The 26,624-nt window shown below is 41.2% G+C and overlaps 1 protein-coding gene across 13 annotated transcripts in view; it reads left to right on the top strand.

Annotated features, from left to right (window-relative positions):
- The window catches only part of NEDD4L (NEDD4 like E3 ubiquitin protein ligase), a 656,466-nt gene that overhangs the window by 583,635 nt on the left and 46,207 nt on the right, over positions 1–26,624 (top strand). For all 13 annotated transcript variants that reach the window (XM_033933707.1, XM_033933724.1, XM_033933698.1 and 10 more), the window contains 2 exons: positions 452–522; positions 13,650–13,745. In XM_033933707.1, coding sequence (XP_033789598.1) covers positions 452–522; positions 13,650–13,745 — 167 coding nt within the window. The remainder of the gene's footprint in view (positions 1–451; positions 523–13,649; positions 13,746–26,624) is intronic.

Genomic DNA, 26,624 nt, shown 5'->3' with positions numbered 1-26,624 from the left:
GCTTTGAATGTGGTTGTAAAACTACAAAAAGGTGGTATACAAGTCTTAATCCCTTTCCCTCTTCTCGCCTCCTCGTGTCCACAGAGGATGTCCAGAAACATTTAAAAAGGCTTTGTGCATGAATAAATTCAAAATCTGCCTAAGACTACAGAAGAGAGCATCAAAAAGAACGATTGCTAATCAAAATCTCTCTGCCTGCAGTTTCTTAGATGTTTTTGTGCCTCTGCAAATCCGAGAGTAATAGGGCACTTTTTCTGATCTAATTAACAAACTTGTTGTTAGTTAAAGCACAGACTGCTCAGAGCCTGTTCTGCTGCTTCCCTCATTCCATGCTGTAGACTGCCTTCATGGAACAGGGCTCTTTCACCTTTTCCATTTGGAAGTTTTATATTCCCATTGTAAAATTGTGCTGCAAACAAAATCTAATTTTTCTTCTGCCTTTTTTTTGTAGGTTTTTTTATCCGACCCTTTTACAAGATGATGTTAGGGAAGCAAATAACTCTAAAAGATATGGAGTCAGTGGTAGGTAAACACTTTAAGTGTTATTGATATTTTAATAGCCTTTTCAGTGAAGCTGGCACTTATATTATGAAAGTTTTATGGACAAAAAATATATAAAGATGTTGCACCTCTTCCTTCAGATTCAAATAGGGCCCCACCCTAACTCCCTCCCTCCCACCTCCTGGACTCCTCTACACCTTACCTTTTGAAGCCCTGGTGGTGAAGCGGGGCAGGAGCAATTTTCCTACGTGAGACTGAAGCAGAACTTTCGGTCTCCTGCCCTGTGCAGATCTGCACAGGGCAGGAGTGTAGGAAGTCAGTCCTGCCCCGCTACACCACCAGTGCTTCAAAAATAAGTTGTGGAGGTGGGAGGGTGGCTGCTTGTTTGGAGACTCACGAATAACCAAATTTGCGAATCCCAAAACCGTGAATATGGAAGGAGACCTGTACTATCTTAGGAGCCCTTTTACAAAGGTGCATTAAGCACCAATGAGTTCTTACCCCAGAAAAAAAAGGCTTATTGTGGGGTGCACTGAGGCACCCACAGTAACTTCGGGATGTGGGCACTGGGTCGAGGGTAGAGAGTGGACATATTCTGCACTAAGTTAGTACATGGACATTTTTGTGCAATAATCAGGTTTAGTGCATGCAAATCCCTATCAAACATCTCGGTACAGTTTTCAAAATCAGTAGACTACTATACAAGACTGAACATTGACAGCATAGCTTGATGACATTTACATATGAATAGATGTGTAATCTCAATTTTATAAAAGTATATAACCCCAATCTCAGATTATTAACATCATTAGCCAAAATAGGCAGCGACGTGGTCTTCACATAGGTGGATCTGTTATAAAATTAGCCTCCCGTAGATATGTGGAGGGGCATAATCGAAAGAGACGTCTAAGTCTGTTTACGTCTATCTCGCAAGTTGTCCAAAGTTAATAAGAGCCTAAGACACATTTTCGAAAGAGACGTCCAACTTTTTTTTAACTTTTGAAAATCATCTAATTATACATCCTGCCGATCTGATCGTCCAAGCCGCTAAATCGTCCATCTTTATACCACATTTCCATCCAACTTTCCGTCCAAGTCCAAAACGCCTAGAACAAGCCCTGTTGGACATGGGAGGGGTCTGCAAAGTGATGGATTGAACACCCAGACATGCCACCTAAATAGTGGGATACCTTACAGGGTACTGCTGTGAACTTCACAAAAAGGGTGCCAAGGCTTCTCCTCACTACAGCTCCCTTATAGGTGACGGTTAGCCCCTCAAGCCACCTTCAGCATCCCCTAGACCCACTCATCTACCACCCTAATTGCCCTTATGGCTTCAGGAGCCACTTATATGCCAGTCAAAAAGGGTTTTGGGGGTGTACATGTTTAAGTATCAATGCAGTGATTACAGGGGCTTATGGGCATGGGACCTCCTCTCTATGGGTCCCTAATCCACCCCCATGACGACTTAAGCCGCCTCTGTGCTGGATGACTAGGCTTTCCTATGCCAGGCGGCCAGGTGATGATTGTCTGGGGGCTGAAATTTAAAGTCGTGAATAAAATTTTTATGGGGGTGGGGGGGGGGTTGGCGATCACTGGGGTAGTATGTTTGTGTCTGTGTTAATTGTTTGAAGTGCTTATCTGGTGAGTTTAGGTGGGTTTTTGTGACTTAGACCATGTTTTAGATGGTCTAAGTCACAACGTCCAAGTTCCGTCCAGACTCTGTTGTTAAACTTTCGATTATACATGCTGTACAACTAAGTCTAAGCCGGCCCACGTCCCGCCCAACTCCCACCCTCGACACGCCTCCCGAAACAACCCGTTTAGCTTTGGACGTTGAGCGGCACTATGAAGGCCTAGGTCGTTTATAAATACGTCCAAAACCCGGTTTTATTATCGGCACTTGGACATTTTTGAGAAATGTTCGTCCATATGCCGACTTAGGCCAGTTTTTGGACGTTTTTCTCTTTTGATTATGAGCCCCATAGAGTCCTCGCGATCTTCCCTACCGTGGGCTTTTGATCCACATTGGCAAAATACTGACACGGCTGCCCATAGAATTGATCTCTTCAGAAGAGAGCGGGAGCACGGTGAAAGGCAGTGCTGCTTGGCACCTTGTCTGTGAATTAAAAGGAAGATGGAAATCTGCTAGCAAATGGTGATCTGTCCCCAAAACATGTATTCAGTCCTCCAAGCAGTACATAGGAATTATCTTACTGTTGCTGTTCATCTTTTTTTAATCTGCTATTCTGTATGTCGGCTTGTATGTGAACTTGTAATTCTGGGCTCTTTTGGGAGGATGGGCTAGAATATTGACTAAATAAAAATGAGTTTGCATTAATGGTTCACAAGGCATAGCTGTTTGCCTGCTGGAGCTGAGTACCTAATAAACAAGTAAAACTATCCCCTCTATAGGTTATTAGTATGTACTGTTGTAATCATTCAGAAGTCTCGTTTGTTTATACTGGCCAAATATAAATTTTATATCTTACGTATAGTTGAGGATATCTATAATTTTATAAATTGATCTTTTACATTCATGGTGTATGGTTGCATGCATTTTAAAATAACACGGTGTGTCGTCTCCTGACAACACATTAAACTGGGCTTACAGAAGAGGCTTCTGGTTGCACTAAATCACACCATCCAGTGGTAGCATTCACAAAGTTGCATGAAAGGGGTCCAGTTTTTAAATATATTATATTATTATATATTTAATATTATATTGAGCCACAGAAAAGGTGCTCAGATGTGGTAGCAGTCATGGCCCGTCTTTGAGGATGGGATATAAAACCCATTACTAGGTTACCACTACTTAGAGCACTCTTGGAAGACAGGGATCGCATTGTCTGTTCAGTTTGTCCAGTTTTGCTTACCTGCTTACTGTGCTCTGTCTTAACTTGATCTATCTCCCTCTGCTGTTTAAGGAAAGTTGTTTTTTACATTCTATCTCAAAAGTTACAGAAACTTTAGCTCTTGGAAATGAGCTTTGAGAGTATTGCCTACCTCACTTGTGCATGTACTGCCACTTTATGTGGAGTGAGAAGAGAGATTTTAAGCAGGGTTGGCTTAAAGGGCGAACCATTGAGGCACTGGCTGAGGACGCCCAGGCCTAGAGGTGCCAAAAGCCTGCCTCACCGGATCACCCTTCCACTGTAGCCAGAACATGTTCTTTCCTACTGCATCTGAGCATCTCCTCTTCATCAGGCTACCCAGAAGGTTTAAAGCATAAACAAGGTGCTTCCTGTTTCTCATGAGCAACAGGAAATGCTTTCTCTTGTGTTTCAAAAAAGAGCAGGAGCATCCCAGCTGCAAAAGGGAAGAATGTGTTTGCTGCAGTGGATTCCTTGATACACTGTCTTTGCTTAGATTCCACGAATCTGTCCTCTCCTGGTTTACCTCCTACCAATCCCATCACGCCTTCAGTGTAGGCTTTGGTGGATGCCTCTGCTAGCAGTTGGTGTACCTCATGGTTCTGTCTTAAGACCTCTTCTCTTCGCTCTCTACACCTTGCCCTAGTCTCCTCCCATGGCTTCCAGTATCACCTATATGCTGATGATTCCCAGATCTACCTTTCTATTCCTGAGATTTCACCAAAAATCCAGGAAAAAGTCTCCTACTGTTTGTCTGACATTGCTGCCAAGACTGAGCTGCACCTCTTTTCTCCCAAACCCTCCGCTTCGCTCCCTCCATTTTCTGTTTCTTGGCCATGCCATGTTAAGTGGTCCAGTTGATGAAAAAGGCCCTGTGAATGGGCACTGGCAGAGGGGCAATAAGCAAATTATATCAGGCTCTGTTAGTTCATCAAACTCCTATACTTTTATAAACAGCTCGGTGGAAGCGATACTTGGGTCATCAATATACCACACAATATTGGACTCAGATCGTTACCCATCTGTTTAAGGTTTCTATCTCTGCTTCTTTGATGGAAAATAGTTTTAAAAATTTTTTTTAGCAATGGTATCTTACCCCACTTCGTCTGCACAAAATATTCTCCCATAGCGCTGAACTTTGTGGGAGATTCTGTACTGCTAGAGGGACCTTTTTTCATATTTGGTGGGAGTATCCAACGGTCCACTCTTTTGGACTGAGATTTTACAATTTTGAACTCTTTTGGATTCTTCGTACCTTTTGTCTTCATCAACACCCCCCTGGATGCCTACACCAGTACACAGATTTGCTACCTATGTTTTTGTGGTGGCCAAGTTGACTTTAGCACATTGGTGGAAGCAATCTACATCTTCCTCTGAATACTGTGCTGGTTAAGCTGGACTGTATTTGCTTAATGTCTAAATTGACAGCTTTTCAACAAGGGTGTTTTTTCAATAAGCTTTTCAATAAGGGTGTTAGCTTTCATAAGTGTTAGGATGCTTATTTATTGTGGCGCAGTGTATCATAATTTTCTTTCAGTATTGCCTTTTTTTTTTTTCCGTTTGCCTTTTCCCAGAAGCGAGAGGGGGTGAGGTGGGGAAGGGCTGTTTTTCCCTATCTCTTGCTTACAGATTCTCTTTTAGTATACTGTTCACTGCTGGTTTTTGTGGTAGGGGGTTCTTTGATATGTAAAGTTTTTTACATTTGTCATTCTGTTTCTATACTTTTTCTAAATAAAAGTTGTTGTTTTCTTTAAAGTTTGTCATAAAATGCATAGGCAAATATTTGACACAACATAGCTCCTGAACAAAACGGCACAATAGGGCTGTGATTTTAGGAACTGGAAGAGATTGTGGCCAGTTACTGCCCCATAAACTTTTAGGTACACTGATTTTTTCTTTTATGAGATAAATCTTTATTAAGATTGTTGAGAAAAATGTATGCAACTTTTTACCTATCACAATTGTATATTCTCTGATCTCTTTCTTACACCATTTGAAAGAACAATTTTTTTTTTGCTATAAAATTCACCAAGCCATGTTTTTGACCTGCTATTCCTAACAGCGTAAAATAGGCCTGAAAGTACAGCAAGGTTTCAACCTCCATTTAATGATGAAATATGTTTGAGATATAGGCAGGCACTGGAATAATGAGAGAAACTGAATTGGAAATTTGTGGTTTCCGAGGAAAGTAACAATTTCAAAGACAAATTGTGCTTCACAATCACTTCAAATGTTGCTCATCATACAGCTAGTCTGAGTACAATACGTACTTTGAATTTGTCTTGAATAGCTGTATTGTCTTCCTGTTGAGGTTGTCATTGGAGCTTCAAGAACCATATGTTCCTCTGAAACCCACACAGTATCTTTTTAATGGGCCAATGAAAGGATCAAGCAGGGCCTTGTGGATGTTAATTTTGAATCATAAGATTATTTTGACTATTGACTTGTAAACCAAAGCACATTAATATCTAATAAGTTGGCCAGTTAGGTTTTTGGCCATGGGCTACTATGTCGCTACATTTTATTAAAATTGGAGATGTGCAGCTAGGAACCTTTATTGAACTTGCTATGAATCACCAACAACTAAATGCCCTTTTTGATGATAATCTGAGTTAGCATGGCAAGCCCAACAAGCTTAGCTGCACCATGCAATTTCACACCACCTTACTCATTTGCATATTATACAATAGGATGCCAAAGATGTCCTATTTTACCACTTCATGGATATGCATATGAATAATGCATGCATTTGAGACCTAACTTCTGGCCAAAGCAAGGTCGGGTCAAATATGAAACTCCCATTGGCTCCTAATTAGTCAACGTATTAACTTTCAAAATATTACTTCTAGCATACAAAACCTTAATTTTCAAAGAACCACAATTCATTAACCGAATGCTTATCCCTCACAACACTTCCCGGTCTCTTCGATCGACGGACCAAAAACTCCTAATGGTCCCTTGATTAAAAATCATTGACACTAGAAGACACAATATGTTTTCAGTAATGGCCCCCCAACTGTGGAACGCCCTCCCCCAATATATCAGAGAAGAAAAAGATCTCAGTCAATTCAAAAAACTTCTAAAAAGTTATCTTTTTAAAGACGCATTCAACCTCTAACTTTCTTTTCTTTTGAAGCAAATATTAGGGTTCATTTTTATTATCCCACCCCATTGGTTCATCCCTTGTTTTGTCTCTCTTCTTAAATTATGAAGATGTAACTTTGCCATCCTATCCTTCACATGTCGTGTATGTCTCATAAGTGTTAGTTTTAAGTTATTTTGTTTACTTATATAAATCTGTTTTTATGAAGCTGTAAATCGCTTAGTAATCTGAATAAGCGATTCATCAAATATAAATAAAAACTTGAACTTGAAGACACTCTTTCAAGTGATATTTAAAAAAAAAACAAAAAACCTGGACGATGTACAGTTGAGATAGTTGCACCCAAAGACCAGACAGAATTTGTAATTATATATTTGCTTCCAATTGACTACAAAGCCTCTTAATGCAAATCTTATGTGCATGTCATGTGCTGCTGATACAGTTATGACTTGAATCAAAAAACAGGTCAGGAGCAATGAGGAGTCAAAGTATGCATTAAATTTATTTTATTTTATTTTTTTTGCCGCCTTTGCTGGCTAATAAAAGGAGACGTAAACTAATGTTTACATTCCAAACTTTGCACACAAAGATAGTGCCAGGGGTTGTATTAATCCTCAAGATTTCAATTCTCTTTGAGGCTTTGTTGAACTGTAGTGGCTGGACAAAGTTGCCGTTTTGTATTATGCAGAGCACAGTGCTCCGAGAGTGACCTACAATGGCCAGCTTTTAGGTCTAGGTCTCAAACCAATAGAGATCCTGACTGAAAAAGTTTACATAGTTTCATTTGAGGCTAAAGGGAGCGTCCACAAAATTTAATTCAATTTGGAGGCGGTAGAAAATGGGAATGATTTTCAATACTGGACCACTTGACATGGAATGACCGTTCTGGAAATACTACTGTTATTCCCATCTCTTCTGCTTATTTTTTTTTTTTTTCAAATATGTTTATTGGCAATGGCAACAGAAACCGTAAATCAACCAGTTATAAATTCCACTGTACAGCAAAAAACAGGCATAAAGTAAGAATCCCCCTAAACAAATTAGATAAATTAGTGGTCAACCACAGTCCCATCACCATCAGCAATTTGTATTTTATAGACCCCCACATCTTCTCCCGCCAACATAACCATCAACAAAAATACCATCCAATTCACAACCACCACCACCCCTTGGAGTTGTCTTCAACTCCAACTTCTCATTTTCTATACATATCCATCAGACTGCTAATGCCTGGCGCTTCTATCTCTAACACAACAAAGAAAAATGGGGAGACCCAATGATCCACAGTGAAAACAATCCACCGATGAAAACAAAAAACTATGGATACAGATGTACTGGAGATAATTTATTATACACTGACATATAAAAACATGAAAATTCAAAGAAAAAAATACAATGATAAAAAATACAGTGGTAAAAATCCAACCGGACCCTATACGGTCCGTGTTTCTTCCTTTTAGACCCCTGAGGAAGATGTGTTCGCTGAAACACAGACTGTGTAGGGTCCGGTTGGATTTTTACCACTGTATTTTTTATCATTGTACTTTTTTCTTTGAATTTTCATGTTTTTATATGTCAGTGTATAATAAATTATCTCCAGTACATCTGTATCCACCGTTTTTTGTTTTTTCCTTCTATCTCTAAAACATCTCCAAAATTTTCCTCTTCCTCTTGGAGCACACTATATGGACCCTTGTTCATACCCTTGTAACTTCATGCTTAAATTACTGCAATTTACTTCTAACAGGTCTCCCTCTGAAATGCCTTCAATTTGTACAAAACTCTGCTGCACAATTTATCTTCTGCCAACCTTGCTACATTTACTTTACCCCTTTCATCAAATCACTTCATTGGCTCCCTATCCGCCTTTGCATACAGTTCAAATTCCTATTACTAGCCTACAAATGTGTTCATTCTACAGCCTCTCAGTATCTTTCCTTTCATGTCTCTCCTTACACGCCTCCCTGAGAACTTCGTTCCTCAGAAAAGTTGCTTTTATCTGTACTCTTGTCCTCCACTGCAAATTCCAGACTTTGTTCCTTTCATCTTACTTCCCCGTGTGCCTAGAAAAAACTACCGGAGCCCGTGTGTCACACTCCTTCTCTTACCTTGTTGAAAAGTATGCCAAAAACCCACCTGTTTGAAAGAGCCTTCAACTCATAACCCTACTCCCCTCTGCCTTCTGCTCACCCATCGTAGCCAGCAGTTTGACATTCTGACCATTCCGACTGACTGTAACCCGCATCCTGTTTGTCTTTATTGATTAGATTGTGAGCTTATTCAAGCCGGGACTGTCTCATTTGTGACTCAATGCTGCGTACATCTGGTAGTGCTCTAGAAATAATTAATAGTAGTAAGAACATAAGAAAGTCTTACTGGGTCAGACCAGTGGTCCATCCAGCCCAGTATTCCGTCTTCATGGTAGCCAATCCAGGTCACGGGTACCTGGCAAAAAACCAAATAGTAGCAACATTCTATGCTACTGATCCAGGGCAAACAGTGGCTTCCTCCATGTCTGTCTCAATAACAGCCTATGGACTTTTCCTCCAGGACTTGTCCAAAACTTTTTTAAAACTAGCTACGTTACATCCTCTGGCAATTCGTTCCAAAGCTTAACTATGTGTGAAAAAATATTTTCTCCTATTGGTTTTAAAAGCATCTCCCTGTAACTTCATTGAGTGTCCCCTAGTCTTAGTAATTTTTGATGGAGTAAAAAATTGATCCACTTGTAACCTGTTCTACACCACTCAGGATTTTGTAGACTTCAATCATATCTCCCTTTAGCCGTGTCTTTTCCAACCTTTTTAACCTTTCCTCATACGAGTGGAGTTCTATCCCCTTTATCATATTGGATGCTGTTCTTTGAACCTTTTCTAGTACCGCTATATCATTGTTGAGATAAAGCAACCAGAATTGAATGCAGTACTCGCGGTTGTACCATGGAGCAATACAGAGGCATTATAACATTCTTAGTCTCGTTAACCATTCCCTTTTTTTTAATTTATAGTTTTCAGTACAATTTACTTGGAACAGTAAGGAATGGATTCCATTTTACATAATTAAACCATAAATAACATCACAAAATTCACTTTCCATTTAGCCTACATTATGAGAAGACAACCTAATTTTTATACAATGGAAAAATAAAAATAAGAAATTTTCAGATGCTACAACTTTAAGCTCAAAAAGAAAATTAAGAAATACATTTAGCTAATCTAATTCACTATTATATGGTGATACCTTAATAACTCCTCAAAATATAAATTCAAAACTTGTTCTAACTGAAGAGGGTCCCAAAAGACAAATTCCTTCTCTTGAAACTTTAACATACATTTGCAAGGAAATTTTAGAAAGAAAGTGGCTTCTATAGCCAGTACTCTAGATTGTAATAAAATGAATGCTTTCCTTCTTAATTGAATGGCCCTAGCCATATCTGGATAAACGGCAGAGTGAATTCCCCAGTGGAGAAGGCCGAAGCAGCCTGTTTAGAGTGCTGCTGGCCTGACACTGCTTTGGATGAAGTTATATAGGGCTCGCTCGAGGTCGGCGGGGTTCAGATGGGAAGGAAGGATGGAGGGTTGGGGGGTTCGGCTGTGCGTCGGGGGGGCAGGTCGAAGAGCTGCTGCCGGTGATTCCCAGGACTAGGGCTTACTTTTGGAGTAGGGCTTATATTAAGACCTACCCCGAAAATCATGCTAGGGTTTATTTTCGGGGTAGATCTTATTTTCAGGAAAACATGGTATTAGTGTATCTGCATTTGGTAATCCCAATATCTATTTAAAATATTTCCAAAGTAAAATTTCTGACGATAAATGAGTCATTGGGAAATTTAAAAAACTGCAGATTCCTGGAACGATATACTGTACATAGTAACCCAGCAAATAACAACAGATAAAGACTCGAATGGTCCATCCAGGCTGCCTGTAAGTTATACCCAGTAAAAAATATATGATTAAATTAACTTGTCTCTTCTTTGATATTTCTGGGCCGTAGACTGTAAAGTCTGGTATTGACCTAGGTTCCAAATGCTGAAATTGCCATCCAAGCTCACTCCAGCCTAGCCAACCATCCCGTTGTAAAGTCTGGCCAGTAACATCCTCATGTTCCAAGTTAGTGGAGTTCCCATTGATGCCCACCCCAGCCCATCTTACACTGAATCACCATATATGGGACACAGACCGTGCAAGTCTGTCCAATACCGGCCTTAGTTCTTTAATTTATTTCCTTCATTTTCTAATTAGAGATCCGCTATTTTTATCCCACAGTTTTTTGAAATCCATCACTGTTTTCCTCTCCCCCACTTCCCTTGGGAGGGCATTCCAGCACCTACCACCCTCTTCGTGAAGAATTTCCGAACATTGCTCCTAAGTCTTCCTCCCTGTAACCTCAAATAATGCCCTTTAGTTTTACCATTTTTTTCTTCACTGGAAAAGATTTGGTTCTATATTAATACCTTTCAAGTATTTAAACATCTGTATCATATCTCCCCTGTCCCTCCTCTCCTCCAGAGTATACATATTTAGGTCTTCCAGTCTCTTCTCTTACTTTTTGTTCAAATCCCTTACCATTTTAGTTGCCTTCCTCTGGATTACTTCAAGTCTTTTTATATCCTTCGCCAGATACGGCCTCCAAAACTGAACACAATACTCCAAGTGCAGCCTCATCAATGACTTACACAGGGGCATCAACACCTCCCTTCTTCTGCTGGTTACTCCTCTGGCTACAGCCACTGTCTTATCACACTGTTTAGATGCCTTTAGATCCTCAGACACAATCACCCCAAGGTCCCTCTCTACATGTTTCATTGATTCAAGTTTGGAATGTATAATATGAGACTGTTTAACCACAGAGGATTAAACCTTCTGCAAAGTGGAAACTTGTGTTTAAGTCACCATTAATTGTTTATCCAAAATTTTTAAGTTAGAATCTACATTTTCAAACTTCTGAACAACCTCTTGAGAAAATACTGCATTTTGCTTGACCACCGATTTCAATAACCCCTCAACTCTGGAATTTATCAACCACAAGTCTTTTAAGGAAATGTCCTGTGGGTTCTCTAGGGGTCTTTGTTCTGCAGAAACATCTTCTTGCACAGATACAATTTTTGGCATTTCTTTAAACATTACCTTAGAAGACATCTGTGAGTCTACATTCCCTGGAGAAACCATGGGAATCTGTTTGGTACCCATTTTACTGGAACCTATTGGAGGGGGAGGATGAGTTATATCTATCCAAGGGACTGAGAGATGTCCCTGATATAGTTCAGAATCCCTGTTTGGGGCTGACATCATGCTTGATGGCAACAAGGGCCAGTTGTTGGAGTCGAGCTTTTAGGTTTAACCTTCTTTTTCCCCATAATATCATATGGGGAGCAGTGAAAAGCAGAAAAAGTATTATCAAAGACGCTCTCACCCAACTTCTTGGCTCCATCTTAGCTCCAAGGGGCCTTGCCTGCCCCTTAGGGCACACCCCTTTGCAGCCGTGCGCCACAACCACAGTATCCTTTTCACATTCTGTAGGTGGACCCAGATGACATCAAACGTCCATCTATTCCGATGCCTGTTGATAATCTGGCACCGCGAACCAGTATGGTCAAGGTGGCAAAAAGAGTGCCATAGAGCCTCTCGGGAAAAAGCAACAATCCCTCGAATAACACCAACAATTTAGGTAGTCCTCAACCATCATTTCTATCATATTTGCTTTCTTTGGCCGCTGTCGCACATTGGGCAGAATGTTTCATTGTATTGTCTACAATAACACCCAGATCTTTTTCTTGGGTGCAAACCCCCAAGGTGGACCCTAGCATCTGGTAACTGTTTTGGGTTGTTATTCCCAATGTGCATCACTTTGCATTTGTCCACATTAAATTTCATCTGCCATTTGGACACCCAGTCTTCCAATTTCCTAAGGTCTGCCTGCAATTTTTCACAATCTGCATGCGTTTTAACAACTTTGAATAGTTTAGTATGTGAAGCTGGGGAAGAAATGTGGCAATAGGGGGCTAGAAACAGATGAAAATGAAGGGGAATAGGAGGCTGGGGAAGAAATGAGAAACAGAGATAGAGAATAAGAGGGAGACTGGATACTGAAGACTGGGGAAGGGGGAACAAAGAATAATGAAATCTAGCTACAGGTACACAAAAAGGCAGATGAGGAAAATGGAGAATAAATAATGGAAAATAAATACTTGGTTTTGAACACCTCCAAATATTCTCCAAACTCCAGGTTCAAACAAGCAGTTGTTTGTGACAATGTGCTGGTGTAAATGCTAACAGTGAATATTTTTGAAGCTTATATGTATTATACAAATATAGGTTATTCATATACTTTCAAGACATGCCAAAACCCTGTCCATTACACCCCCTTTACATCTGTGCATGCTATGGTATATGCATATTAATGTCTGATCTACATTTTCTATTTGTGTACATTAGAGGGTAACTGAAGACATATTTTTAGTTTCAGTTGAAATCATATCTAATGCTGAAATTCACCCCCCTAGTTTCAGCCAAAACCAAATTTAGCCACTAAGTTCCTCACCCAGAGACCTTCTTCCAGGCCTATCTTAGTAGCTGTGGTAGTCTAATAACATAGTTGGGGCAAGAGTGATCTACAGTAGCTCCTGCCCATACCATCTCTGCTGTCAAGATGGCTTATAAGACTGCCACTGGAAATCATGGCAGCCATTTTGACAGTGGAGATGGTATTGGCAGGAGTGACCAGGAATTGTTTCTGCAACAACTAGGCCAGTAGACTATCAGGGCTTGTAAGGTAGGGATGGGGGGAGGGATATTTCTGTTTGGGGAAGGAGAGGGGGGAGCACATTATAGGGATATAGCACAAAGTTGTTTTTTTTTTTTGTTTCAACCAAAACTGCACCAGCATTTTCGGGTGAATATAAATTTTGGGCCAGATCTAATTGGCCTCAAATGTACATGTATCATGATTAACACATGTTAAAATCAGCGTTTTACATTTATAAAGATGCATAACCATTTTTTCCAGTTTCTATGTTTACTACTATTTAAATACTTCAAGCATCTAATTATTGTTGATTTCAATTTATGGATTGTAGCTGGAAGAAAGAAGCAATTTTAAAATATTTTGGTTGTTTTTAATTTGGGCAGTATATTCTCATTATATTTTGTATTGATATAAAATTTCTATTGCAGGATAGTGAATACTACAATTCTTTAAAATGGATCCTGGAAAATGACCCAACGGAACTGGATCTCATGTTCTGTATCGATGAGGAAAATTTTGGTCAGGTTTGTGCTCTTACACATAGGATGAACAGAATGTTCCCTTTTCTTATTAGTTTGTTTTTCTTTTGTATCTGGGAAAAGTCCTCTTGGATATTTTTCTAATATACTGATTTCTACTTCACGAAATTAGCATTTTTTTTGTTCAGAAAGCAAAAAAATAATTTGGCTGAATAACGACTGTCTAATTGGACTGAAGGATTACTGTATATACTTGAATATAAACCAGAATTGTTGGGCCCAAAAATGGGGGTCTTTGTTTATATTCGAGCGAACCCCATCCCGCATCCACTGTAGGCGCCCTGGTGGTCCAGTGGTGCAGGGAGCCGGAGCTACCATCAATCCCTCATGAAGTTTGCATGGGGTCTCACGACAAGTCATTTTTTCACTATTGAGACTGCCGGTCAGAAGTCTAAAAGGATCGCTCCTGCTCTGCCTCACTGCTTGACCACTAGGGACCTAAGATAGACCTTACAGAGGGACCAGGAGGGAAGGGATAGTTGCACAGTCACCAGGAGGGAGGAATTGATGGCAGCTCTGGTTCCCTGCTCCATTGGACCACCAGGGCAGTTTCTGCAGGCCTGCGGTGGGTCTGGGAAGGGGGGTGGATTGGCTGTCCGTCTGGCTACAAATCCAGCAGACAGGATACTAGGGAAGGGAGGAGGGGGTCCTCCTTTTGTCGGGGGGGGGGGGGAGGTTACCTTGGTTTATTTTCAGATCGGTTTATATTTGAGTATATACGGTAACTTGGAGACATGCGATAAAGCTACTAAGTAGTAGATTTTAAAAACCGGAAAAAATATTTCTTCAGACAATGTGTAATTAAACTCTGTAATTTGTTGTCGGAAAATGTGGTGAAATCAGTTAGTTTAGCGGAGTTTAAAAAAGGTTTGGCAAATTTCTTAAAAGAAGTCCATAGGCCATTATTGAGATGGCTTTGGGAAATTTTTTTGCTTATTCCTAGGATAAGCAGCATAGAATCTGTTTTGTTACTTGGGATCTAGCTAGGTGCTTGGGACCTGGGTTGGCTTGATGAACCTTCAGTCTGTCCCAGTATGGCAATTCTCATGTTCTCAGGAAATTATTTGGAACATGTTTCAGCAAAGATGTGCTACAGATGCAAATAAGGGATGCTGAAAACTAAGAACATAAGAATAGCCTTACTGGGTCAGACCAGTGGTCCATCAAGTCCAGTAGCCCGTTCTCACGGTGGCCAATCCAGATCACTAGTACCTGGCCAAAACCCAAGGAGTAGCAATATTCCATGCTACCGATCCAGGGCAAGCAGAGGCTTCCCCCGTGTCTTAATAACAAACTATGTACTTATTCTCCAGGAATTTGTCCAAACCTTTCGTAAAAGCAGCTACCCTATCCGCTTTTGCCACAACCTCTGGCAACGTGTTCCAGATCTTAACTATTCTCTGAGTGAAAAAATATTTCCTCCTATTGGTTTTAAAAGTATTTCCCTGCAGTTTCATTGAGTGTCTCCTAGTCTTTGTAATTTTTGACTGTGTGAAAAATCGATCCACTTTTATCTGTTTTTTTACCCGTTCTACTCCACTCAGGATTTTGTAGGTTTCCATTATATCTCCCCTCAGCCTTCTCTTTTCCAAGCTGAAGAGTCCTAACCTTTTTAGTCTTTCCTCATACGAGAGGAGTTCCATCCCCTTTATCATCTTGGTTGCTCTTCTTTGAACCTTTTCTAGCGCCACTATATCTTTCTTGAGATAAGGAGACCAGAATTAAATGCAATACTCCAGGTGAGGTCACACCATGAAGCGATACAGAGGCATTATAATATCTTTAGTCTTGTTAACCATCCCTTTTTTAATAACTCCTAGCATCTTGTTTGCTTTTTTTTTTTTTGCCACTTCTGCACTTTGGGCAAAAGGTTTCATCGTATTGTCTATAATGACATTCAGATCCCTTTCTTGGTAACTCTAAGGTGGACCCTAGCATCCGGTAATTTTGATTTGGGTTATTCTTCCCAATATGCATCACTTTGCATTTGTCCACATTTAATTTCATCTGCCCCTTGGACGCCTAGTCTTTCAATTTCCTAAGGTCTGCTTCAATGTTTCACAATCCGCATGCGTTTTAATAACTTTGAACAGTTTAGTGTAATCTGCAAATTTTATCACCTCACTCATCGTTCCAATTTCCAGGTTGTTTATAAATATGTTAAATAGCACCGGTCCCAGTACAGATCCTTGCGGCACTCCACTGTTTACTCTCCATTGAGAAAAATAACCATTTACATCTTAATGTTGTATACTTTGCAAATTCCTGCCTTTAAAGTTCTCTGTGAACTTAATTTCCTTGAATTCTGAGTTAATATGCTAATTTTCATTATATTGTATAACAAAAGCAGGTTAACGTAGACTTTTGCTAAGATTTGTGTATAGTGGACTAGAGGGCAATCAAAACCAAAGCCAGCATGGGTGGGAGCACTCCCCAGCCACTCCTGCCCATATTGTATTTCTCAAAATAACTGCAGTTACCTCCCCTGACAGTCTTACGAAGCTGTCCCAGGAAGTCACAGCAGCCATTTTAACTGTGAAGCCAGCAAGAGCAGCAGTGACTGGGAATCGTTCCTGTCCCATTGAGGCTACTAAACTACCAGGGCTTCTAAGGTAGGCCAAGGAAGGCCTATGGGTAGTTGAAGGTTGGTTCTTGTCAGGGGAGGGCAGAAAGTGGTCTTGCTTGTGGTTGCTGGGGGGGTGGAGGGTGGGTGTATAGTTTTGATGCATAGCAGCAATTTCAATAGCAGGACCTTGCTTATGGAATGATTTGAATGGGTCACTGAGGTTATGTCAAGATCTGAAGAGTTTAAAAAAATCATTGATAACACTTCTTTGTTAAGGCTTTTTTTCTAATCGGGTAGCCCCCTGACAATGATGTAATTGTACGAATGTTTAGTCTGTTAATGAGTTTATGGTTCTGTCTTTTTGCTTTGTATGTAAATTGTAATTCCGCTTAGGTTGTAAAGCTGAATAGAAATTTTTAAAATAAATAAATATTCCGATTTTGGTCCAGTTTCAGCAACAAACTGCCTGCAAATGTTTTCTACTTGAAAGGGATGATGTAGCAATATTCACTCGGGGCCATATACTATATATGGTGCCTAAAAAAAAATCGGTACCGACTAGAACGGCGTTTAGCGCAATTCTACAAAGTTCACATACCTTTTATAGAATTGTGCATAGCATCTCTCTGTAACTCATAGCTTAGGTGCAGGCATTTGGACCACTAAAACCAGACCTAAATGCCTGTGCCTAAGTTGAGCCCACACATTCTATAACATTTAGGAATGCCCTCGATACGCTCCTGGCCACACTTACTCTTCAAATTCGCTCACTGCAACTGGTGCATACCTTTTACAGAATCTTGCTTTCCGAGTTGGGCACTTAACTTTTAATTAGCTTCATTTCCTATTATTGGCTTCAATTAGGCCAATTAAATTGTGTGCGTACATTAGCTATGCGCACAACTTTAGGCACCATATACAGAAATTAGGGGTCAGGCGTCATGTGACAAAAAAATGCTATAGCCCAAAGCACTAGCACTTTGATGAGTATTGGGCTGTTCTGCATTTTGTTTTTTTCTATGCATAGTCTCCCATCTCTGAACCTATTCGCATTTCAATACATCTGCCTCAATCTTATTCGATAGCTAAGCTTGTCCTGCTGTCTTAGAACTAAGTCATTTTATTCTGTTATTTTAACTGCATTATTCTATGTGTTCATGTCCTATTATGGTTACTTCACGTTTGAATACGATGTCTTTTTTATATAGTTTAAAGACAATAGACTGTTTTTAGTCCAATTCTTTATATGTGAGTTTGCAAACCATTGGTATGTATAATGTCTTCTCGTCATTACATTGTCATATCTCTTCATGTTTTCAAAATCAGACATGCACTATGGTTTCTTCATTCTATTAACTTTTCATTCTTATGGCTTCTCTTAGGCACTTTATAGATTTCTGTGCTTAAGCTTATACTCTAATACACACCATAGCACTTTTTCTTCTCGGCCTTTTTTGGCACATTTTTTCCTCTCATGTCTCTTGTCAATGTTTCAAGCCTCTGTATGTAGCATGATCACACTTGGCTCACTTGTTTTATCTTGCAGTCGAGTATAGACACTAATATGCATGCTCCAGATTGTCATAACAGTCACTTCTTATCTTTCTATCTTTTTATCTTTATCATTATTCATCATTACCTCTTCCTTTTAGGACCCCTGAGGAAGGCGTGTTCGCCGAAACACGGACCGTGTAGGGTCCGGTTGGATTTTTATCACAGTATTTTTTATCATTGTACTTTTTTTTAATTGAATTTTCATGGTTTTATATGTCAGTGTTTAATAAATTATCTCCAGAACATCTGTATCCACAGTTTTTGTTTTCATCAATATTATTTCTTCAATCTGAAGATTTATGTGGTAGAAATTCTTAACGTTATAAGTATCTTCACTTGAAAGTTAATAAGTGGTTGTGATTCTTAAAAAACATTCTTAACATTCTACAAAATGATGTTTTGGAATGATAGTCATGAGATTTTGGTTAAAAGGGTAGACTCAGAAGTAACATAAGAAAATATTTATTTACTAGTCTTTAAGCCCTTTACATTAACGGGTGCTAGAATACTGTTCACCCTCTATGTTTCCCCTTCCATTCACTGCCCTCTCTTCTCTTTCCATCTCTCTCTCTCTCTCACATATGGCCTCTCTCCATCTCCTCCTTCCTTTTGCCTTGGTCTGGCATACCTTCCTCCTTCCCTCCAAGCCATTCTCTCCCCCTCTGCTCCCTTTCCTCATTTAACTACTTCATTGGTCAGCAGCAGCATTCACAATTCATTGCTGTTGCTGGCTTCAGGTCTTCCTCTTTGGCGGGTCCTGTCTTCATGAAAACAGGAAGTGGGCAGGACCAGCCAGAGAGGAAGGCCTGAAGCCGGCAACAGCAGCGAATTGTAAACGCTGCTGCTGCCTGAAGCACCCGAGGCAGACGCTTCTCTCCCCTCCCAGTCCAACCCCCGCTGACTCTGCGACCCTCCCAGCAAGATGACTTTAATATCAAACCTCCCTCCAGCGTTGGCAGCCGCAGCATGCTAAACAGGCTGCTTCGGCTTTCTTCTGCCGTTGAGTCTATCTGTCGCGTCATTGATGATGTCATCGGTGACGCGGTAGAGGGACTCAACTGCAGGAGAAAGCCCGAAGCAGCCTGTTTAATGTGCAGCGACTGCCAACACTGGAGGGATGTTTGTACCGGTGCAGAAGCGATATGTCTCTCCCCCTCCAGTACCTGTGCAGCACAGGTACTGGAGGGGGAGAGACATATCGCTTCTGCACCGGGGGGTTTGCACAGTGGGAGCCGGGTGAGAGCGGCGATCTCCAGTTGGGGGGGGGGGGTTTGCACAGTGGGAGCCGGGTGAGAGCGGCGATCTCCAGTTGGGGGGGTTTGCACAGTGGGAGCCGGGTGAGAATGGCGATCTCCAGTTGGGGGGGGGTTTGTTATACGTTGAAAGCCGGCGCTGCAGCTCCTCTCTCGATCCTGGTGCAGTTCGAGAGAGGAGCCGGTACCATTCACAGTGAGAGGCAGGGGTGAGGAAGGCCACCGCAGCTGTGCAATTTTTTTTTTATTTGAAAGCCGCCGCGAGCAAGTGGTGACGTAAAACCCGCGCATGCGCAGTCGTGTTTCCGCGACGGGATCAGGGAACACGTTTTTTTTAGTGCGCATGCGCGGCCTATCATTTTATTATATTAGATAGATAGAATGGGTTTGGATACATGGAGCAGCCTCTCAGTAGAGGTGGCAGAGATAAGGACTTTATCAGAATTTAAGAAAGCATGGGCCAATGAAAGAAATCTCTGAGGCAGTGGAAGGGATCTATACAACAGAGCAAAAAGTGTGAATGGCAATCATATTCTATGTTTCTATAAATAGATTGTTCTTTCTAGCTTTCTATGTCAATAATAACCATAAGTAGATCACCAAAAGTACTTGTGGTAATACTTGGCTCAGAACTGGTTAAGAAGGTCTTCTTTCGATTAAGGCAGCTGAGAACAATCAGATCAGTCTTAAGCCCAACCAATTTCAGAACAGTGGCCCAGGCAGTCCTCATCCCCTATTTAAACTACTGTAACTCCCTCTACTGCCGCATTGCTGAGAAAGACATTAAGAAACTGCAATTACTCCAAAATACAGCAGCGAGACTGATCCTGCACAAGAACAAATATGAAAGGGCAAGTCTCTTTATTTAGGAGTTACTAAAGTGAAGCTGAGGGCACTGCAGATGTTAGTTAATTCTGCAGCAAGATTGATTACTGGGGTTTCAAGAATGACCCATATAACCCCAGTGTTGAAACAACTGCACTTGTTACCTATGCAACAAAGAGTCAGTCATACAGCAAATCTTATATCACGTTTTCCCAAGTGCACTAAAGGAGTTTTTTTGAAATCTATCAACCCAGAAAATGTTTGAGATCTGAAAATAGTATTTAGTTGAATTTGGAAGGTAAGATGTCTATTATGTTAAGATTGGGGCAAAAATGCTGTCTGTGGCAGGTGCCAAGCTTTGGAATGCGCCGCCTGGTATTCTGCGATTCTGTGATGGGAGACTGAACTTTAAGAAAATGTTGAAAACACAATTATTTGTTAATGTCTTCATGTGCTAATGCTATTTGTTGCTGAAGCCTTACCATCCTGTAAATGTTTTTATGGGATTTTGTCTTTCCATCTTGTTGGATGAATTTGAAAAAAGGTTTTAGTAATGATACTGTTAATGTTTTATTGTGTTTGTTCTGTCGAAACATGTTTTAGTATTTTTAATATGTATGCATGTAATTTTGTAATCCGCATAGTTTTTATGCGGTATATAAATTTTTAAATAAATAAATAAGTCCACTTCTTAAATAATTGCACTGGCTACCAGTCAAGAGCAGGGTTCAGTTCAAAATTGCATGCATGGTCCTTAAGGCCATATATGGAGAAAACTCAGCTGGGTTAACTTCCGCTGTCCAGGTCACACAGTCCTTCAGTTACATGAGGACAATCTAATTCTGGAAACTACCACTTCCCTCCCGTTGCTTGGTCCGGAGGAAAACTCTTTTTGAGACCACCTTCGAATTCCAAGGCCCCAGAATCTGGCACAGTCTCCCGAGCAGCTTACACCAACTTCCAATTCTATTCTTTTTACTGCATTGACCTATTCTAATGCAATCATTTGTAAGACATCTACACCCCTGTATCATTTCTAATATTGTGTAAGCCTCAATGATTCCTAGCTAACACTTGTGAGATACAAGAATCAATATGTTATGGTATGATATATTTTTTTTAATATATTTCGCCACTCAAAATAAAAGTTACAACACTGTGGCATTTTAAATAAATCATTAAAAAGCTGGTAACGCAACAGAAACCTAATGCTAAAAACAAAAATCAACAAAACCAAAAGAGCAAAGACAAAAAAAGGAGGGGAATGTTTGCACCAAATCAGTAACCTATAGATGCTGTCATGCATTTGACGGGGGGAGGGGAGACAGGTAGCTCTTGTGCATAATAATAATGACTACTAACTAATTGCTCAACTAGTCCTTGTGGTTTGTCTCTATGGAGTTCAGTGTGTGGTACATATTGTATATCTATAGGATGTAAAAGCTTGGCTGCATGTAGGATATTATTTCTAACTAATCTTTAAACCCGTTACATTAACGGGTGCTAGAGTAGATGTCTGTCTGTCTGGGGTTTTTTTTTTTTCTTTGTCTCTCTCTCCTTGCACGCTGCCCGTCATTTTTTCTGTCTGTGTCTCTCCCTATGTCCTTAGTGCCCTCAGTGCCTCCTTTCTATGTCCTTAGTACCTCTTCCTATGTCCTTAGTGTCCCCAGTGCCTCTGTACTGTGTCCATAGTGCCCCAGTGCCTGCGTACTCTGTCCTTAATGCCCCCAGTGCCTCCTTCCTATGTCCTTAGTGCCCCCAGTACCTCCTTCCTGTGTCCTTAGTGCCCCCAGTGCCTCTGTCCTGCTTATCATCAGGGACGCGGCAGAGGAAATTAGGCCAGTAGAAGAGCCGAAGCAGCGTGTTTAGTGTACCTGAGATGCTGCTGGAGCTGCGAGGTTTGTCGGCCAAGTAGCGGTGAGAGGATCGGCTGGGAGGGTCAACGGGGGTTTCTGGTGTGGCGGGTAGGGTCGGCAGCTGGAAGGGGGGGGAGTCGCGGTGTGTTACCTGGCCGGTCCTTCAATGTGCGCATGCGCATTCTGCTGGCCACATCCCGACAGATCAGATCTCAGGGAACACGGGATAAGAGTGCGCATGCGCGCTTAGCATATTATTATTATAGATATAGATCAGCTTTTCTTGTCTCCTGATTGGTTCTCCATCATCCTGAGATTTGTTCTAACATCTGGCTGCAGCTCACCATCTTACCACCAAATCTTACAACAATCTAACTAGCACCAAAATAACTAGGGTGTTACCTGGACCTCTGGCAACCCATACCATCGTGGCCTTGCTCGAAGATAGTTGGCCACTAGATAGTTGGCCACTAGACAGAGCTGATTTCTGTTCCCTTTGACTCATTCCTTAATCTGCCTCTTGTTTTGTTCTTCTCCCCGCTTCCTGGGCCTCTGCTGTCAAGGGAGAAAAGTGCGGGTCGTTTGCAATACTGCAACCTCCTCCTACCTCTGTTCTTAGCACTGCTCTCTATAGAATTTGGTCATAAAACCATTATTGTGATATTATTTCCCGCTGATGATACCCACACAACTGTGGTCAACAACAATTTATTATTTCTATAGCGCTACCAGGCGCATTCAGCACTGTACATTGTACATGCAAGAGACGGTCCCTGCTCAGAAGAGCTTACAAACCAATTATGACAGACACATGGGGGGGCTAAAAGGTGGTAGAGGACTATTAAGGGAATGACAGACAGATATATTGGTTGAGTCAGTGTTTAACTGCAGATTCAAATAAGTAGGTTTTTAGTCTGGCTTTGAATGCCGCCAGAGACGGAGCCTGATGTAGCGAGCCAGGCAGGTTGTTCCAAGCATGTGGCGCAGCAAGGTAGAAGGGGAGGAGAAGGGTACAGAGAGGAGGGACTTGTCTAATGAGCGGAGTTCCCGGAGAGGAGCATAGGGGGTTATGAGAGGAGAGATACTGAGGAGCTGCAGAGCGAGTACACTTGAACGTCAGAGGAGTTTGAATCGTATGTGGAGAAGGACCAGGAGCCAATTAAGTGACCCGAGGAGAGGGTATGACGACCCTGGCGAAATATGAGGCGCAGCAGCGTTTTGAACAGGTTGAAGTGGAGAGATATGTAGACCAGTGAGAAGCACATTGCAGTAATCCAGACGAAATGCGACATGGATGAGGGTTTTGCCACCATATTGAACCGGAACCTGCACACATAAAAGGTTTTGTGGATATAAAAATTGCACATTTGTCCTTAAAGCAGTCGTGAAGACAAAATCTGCGGCATTGGACATCAAGGGAGCTGTTTTCCAGCCGTATAGTTGCATTGGTACTAAGAATTGGATTAGCAGATAAGTACTCTGCTTTAGGTATTGCTGGCTTACAAAGATGTAGTCATTTCAGGCACCGGTATGTGGATGTTATTATTTATTTGCATTAGCACAAAGTACAGTACGTTATTTAGTTTGGTGTGTATTATGTATGGTGTTTAAAGTTCTGCATGAAGAAAAATCAAGGAATTCCGCCTTCTAAGGAATTTAGGCTGTTGAAGACACGATCACAGTGTGTGTGTGTGGGGGGGGGGGAGGGGTTCAGGAGCTGTGCCTGCTCTTTGAAATAAGTTTCCTTTGGGACTGATGAATTTGCATGATTATATGATGTTTTGAAAATGATTGAAGATTCTGTTTTTTGTAGAATATTATGAGTCTCTTGGGTCTTGATTGGGGGAATAAGAGGATTGTATGGTGTTTTTGTTATGTTGTAACCCACTGTATACTACTATAGAGTTGAAAGTGTGGGTTCTATAGTCTATTAAAATATTAAATTAAATTTCCATATGTAACCTGCTATTGATGTGTAAAAGCCATACAAGCCTTCTAAAATGTTCTCTTTCGTTTCTGTGCTTAAAATATTAATCGTGCAATTCTACATATGCCCACAATGTTATATTTCTCAAACTTGGAAGTCTGAAACTGTGAAGGAAAGCAAATTATTATCATTTCACCACATTACCGAAGAACAAATTACAGGTCCTCAGCAGAGCTCAAACAATGTTTGCCCAGCTGCTCTTGCTTAATAGTATGCTTCCAGTGTTGTAAAAGGCAGTTAATTATTTTACAGTTACTTAATTATTTAATTAGTATACAGGGCACGTGCACCACAAATTGCACAAATTCATTATGTCCTGCTACCATCCCCCCACTCGCCCCCTCCCCCCATGAGATCTAAACGAACATATTTATAGACATCTGCTGATTACAACTGATGTGCCACAGAGCCAAAACTTCCTGGATTTCTGGCCTGAGATACTCTTGTTTTTTGTATTATTACAGTTGGCAAAGCTGAGAGTATGGTTGCTTCTAAGAATGTAGAGAAAAGTATAAAGTAAATTGTTTAGGTTCAGGATGGACTTAGGGCTCCTTTTACGAAGATGCGCTAAGTGTTTTAGTGCACGCACCGGATTAGCGTGCGCTAGTCGAAAATCCACTGCCTGCTCAAAAGGAGGCGGTAGCGGATAGCGCGTGCGGCAATTTAGCGCGTGCTGTTCCGCAGGTTAAGGCCCTAGTGCGGCTTTGTAAAAGGAGCCCTTGGTTTCAGCAAACTTAGAGCTAGATGTACTAACCTGTATGCGTGCACCTTAGCATGCAGCCCCAGTATTATCAAGGAGGGCCTTATTACTAATAAGCACATAAGCATTGCCTCTGCTGGGTCAGACCAGGGGTCCATCGTGCCCAGCAGTTCGCTCCTGCGGCGGCCCCCCAGGTCCGTGACCTGTAATTGGTCCCTACCTAAATTATTCATCCCCTATTCATTTAGTACCTGTACCTATATCCTTCAATCCCCTTCTCCTTCAGGAAGTCATCCAATCCTTTTTTTGAAGCCCAATATTGTACTCTGCTCTATCACCTCCTCTGTGAGCACATTCCAGGTGTCCACCACCCTCTGAGTGAAGAACTTCCTAGCGTTCGTCTTGAATCTGTCTCCTTTCAATTTTTCTGAATGCCCTCTTGTTTTTGTTGGCTCAGTTAGCCTGAAGAATCTGTTCCTCTCCACCTTCTCTATGCCTTTCATGATTTTATAAGTCTCTATCATGTCCCCTCTAAGTCTCCGCTTCTCCAGGGTAAAGAGCCCCAGCTTCTCCAGCCTTCCAGCATACGAAAGGTTTTCCATGCCCTTTATCATCCTTGTCGGTCTTCTTTGGACCCTCTCGAGTATCGCCATATCCTTCTTAAGGTACGGTGACCAGTACTGGACACAGTACTCCAGATGTGGACGAACCATCGCTCGATACAATGGTAGAATAACCTCCTTCGTTCTGGTAGTGATACCCTTTTTGATTATGCCCAACATTCTGTTCGCTTTCTTTGAGGCTGCTGCACATTGCGCAGCTGGCTTCACTATTAAATAATAGTGCATGTGTTAACACAGTTTGATTAGTCTTGCCCCATACACTCTGTGTATTCTATGATAAGGGAAATATCTCCTGTACCTGAATGTAGCTCACCTTCAGCCACCAGTGAAAATTATGAGCTAATTCTTCCCTCTTCCCCTTGCACATTTTGTGGATTGGGGTTTTCACCCCAGATTGTAACTCTTCTTTGATCTCTGAGGTATGCAACTTCAGTTTTCAGGAGTCAGAAACTAGTGGTGGTGCGCATGTAATTGAAATTTTCAAATTTGAAGGCACCTCTATAACAGGGTGTCTGGGTTGAGAGGCTACTTCAGTGCTAGTCTATCTTTTTGTAGCCTTGACTCCATGATTGTAGTCAAATAAAATTGTGTGATCCTCCCTTCCCCACTAGAGTTGCAGAATAATGATACACCTATAAAAAGCCCACCCAGATTGCATCCTCAAATGCATGTTTTTGGACTGCGTTTGGGGTGCCAACCCACAATTTGGGAGGCTCTGACTTATGCACAGTTTCATAAAGACACATAGATGTTTCTGTCTCTATAAACATTAGGATGAGCAGGAAAAATTGCCCCTTGAATACAAGCGCTGACATCTATGCCTGCCCAAGAGGAAGCGTAAATGGTTGTATGTTAAGTTTGAAAGTATGCACATGTGCAATCATATAATCAATACTCATACTTGTGAACTCTTCCAATGCTCCACCCCTCACTGTACCGTGGCAGTGCTGCCAATAAAATCCCATGCATACTTGTATACCTTATGCCATTTGGTCTTTATCTGCCATCATGTTTCTATGTTTACTTATGTCAATCACGTTGAAATGTGTTGAGTTGCTGTTTTCCCTTCTTTATCTTCATCGAGTTGGACTAAGACATACAAGTGGATAACAATGGAGTGAATAGTGGCATTATTGTAAAATTGTAATATTATAAAATACTCCTGAAACAAGAGTAACAAAATAGGGTCGATCTTGGGGCATGATTATGAGAAATGCAGTGAGGCTATAAGAGTACTCAATTTGCTATATACCGTATATACTTGAGTATAGGTTGATCGCATGCATAGGTCAAGGGTAGTGTTAGACCTAAAAATAGTCTAAAATTCTTTTGACCTTGTCATAGGTTGACTCTCACCTGAGCTAGCATCTCTCTCTCTCCTTCCCTTCTACATCCACTGGAAATCTGCTTTCTCTTTCTTTTTACCCCCCAGCCCAGGAATATCCACCAGGCTCCCTGTGTACGGTACTTAGAAAAACTAACTTCATAGCTGTAGCAGTA

Source organism: Geotrypetes seraphini, chromosome 1, assembly GCF_902459505.1.
Source record: "Geotrypetes seraphini chromosome 1, aGeoSer1.1, whole genome shotgun sequence".
Classification (NCBI taxonomy): domain Eukaryota; kingdom Metazoa; phylum Chordata; class Amphibia; order Gymnophiona; family Dermophiidae; genus Geotrypetes; species Geotrypetes seraphini.
This window is presented reverse-complemented; position numbering and strand designations above follow the sequence as displayed.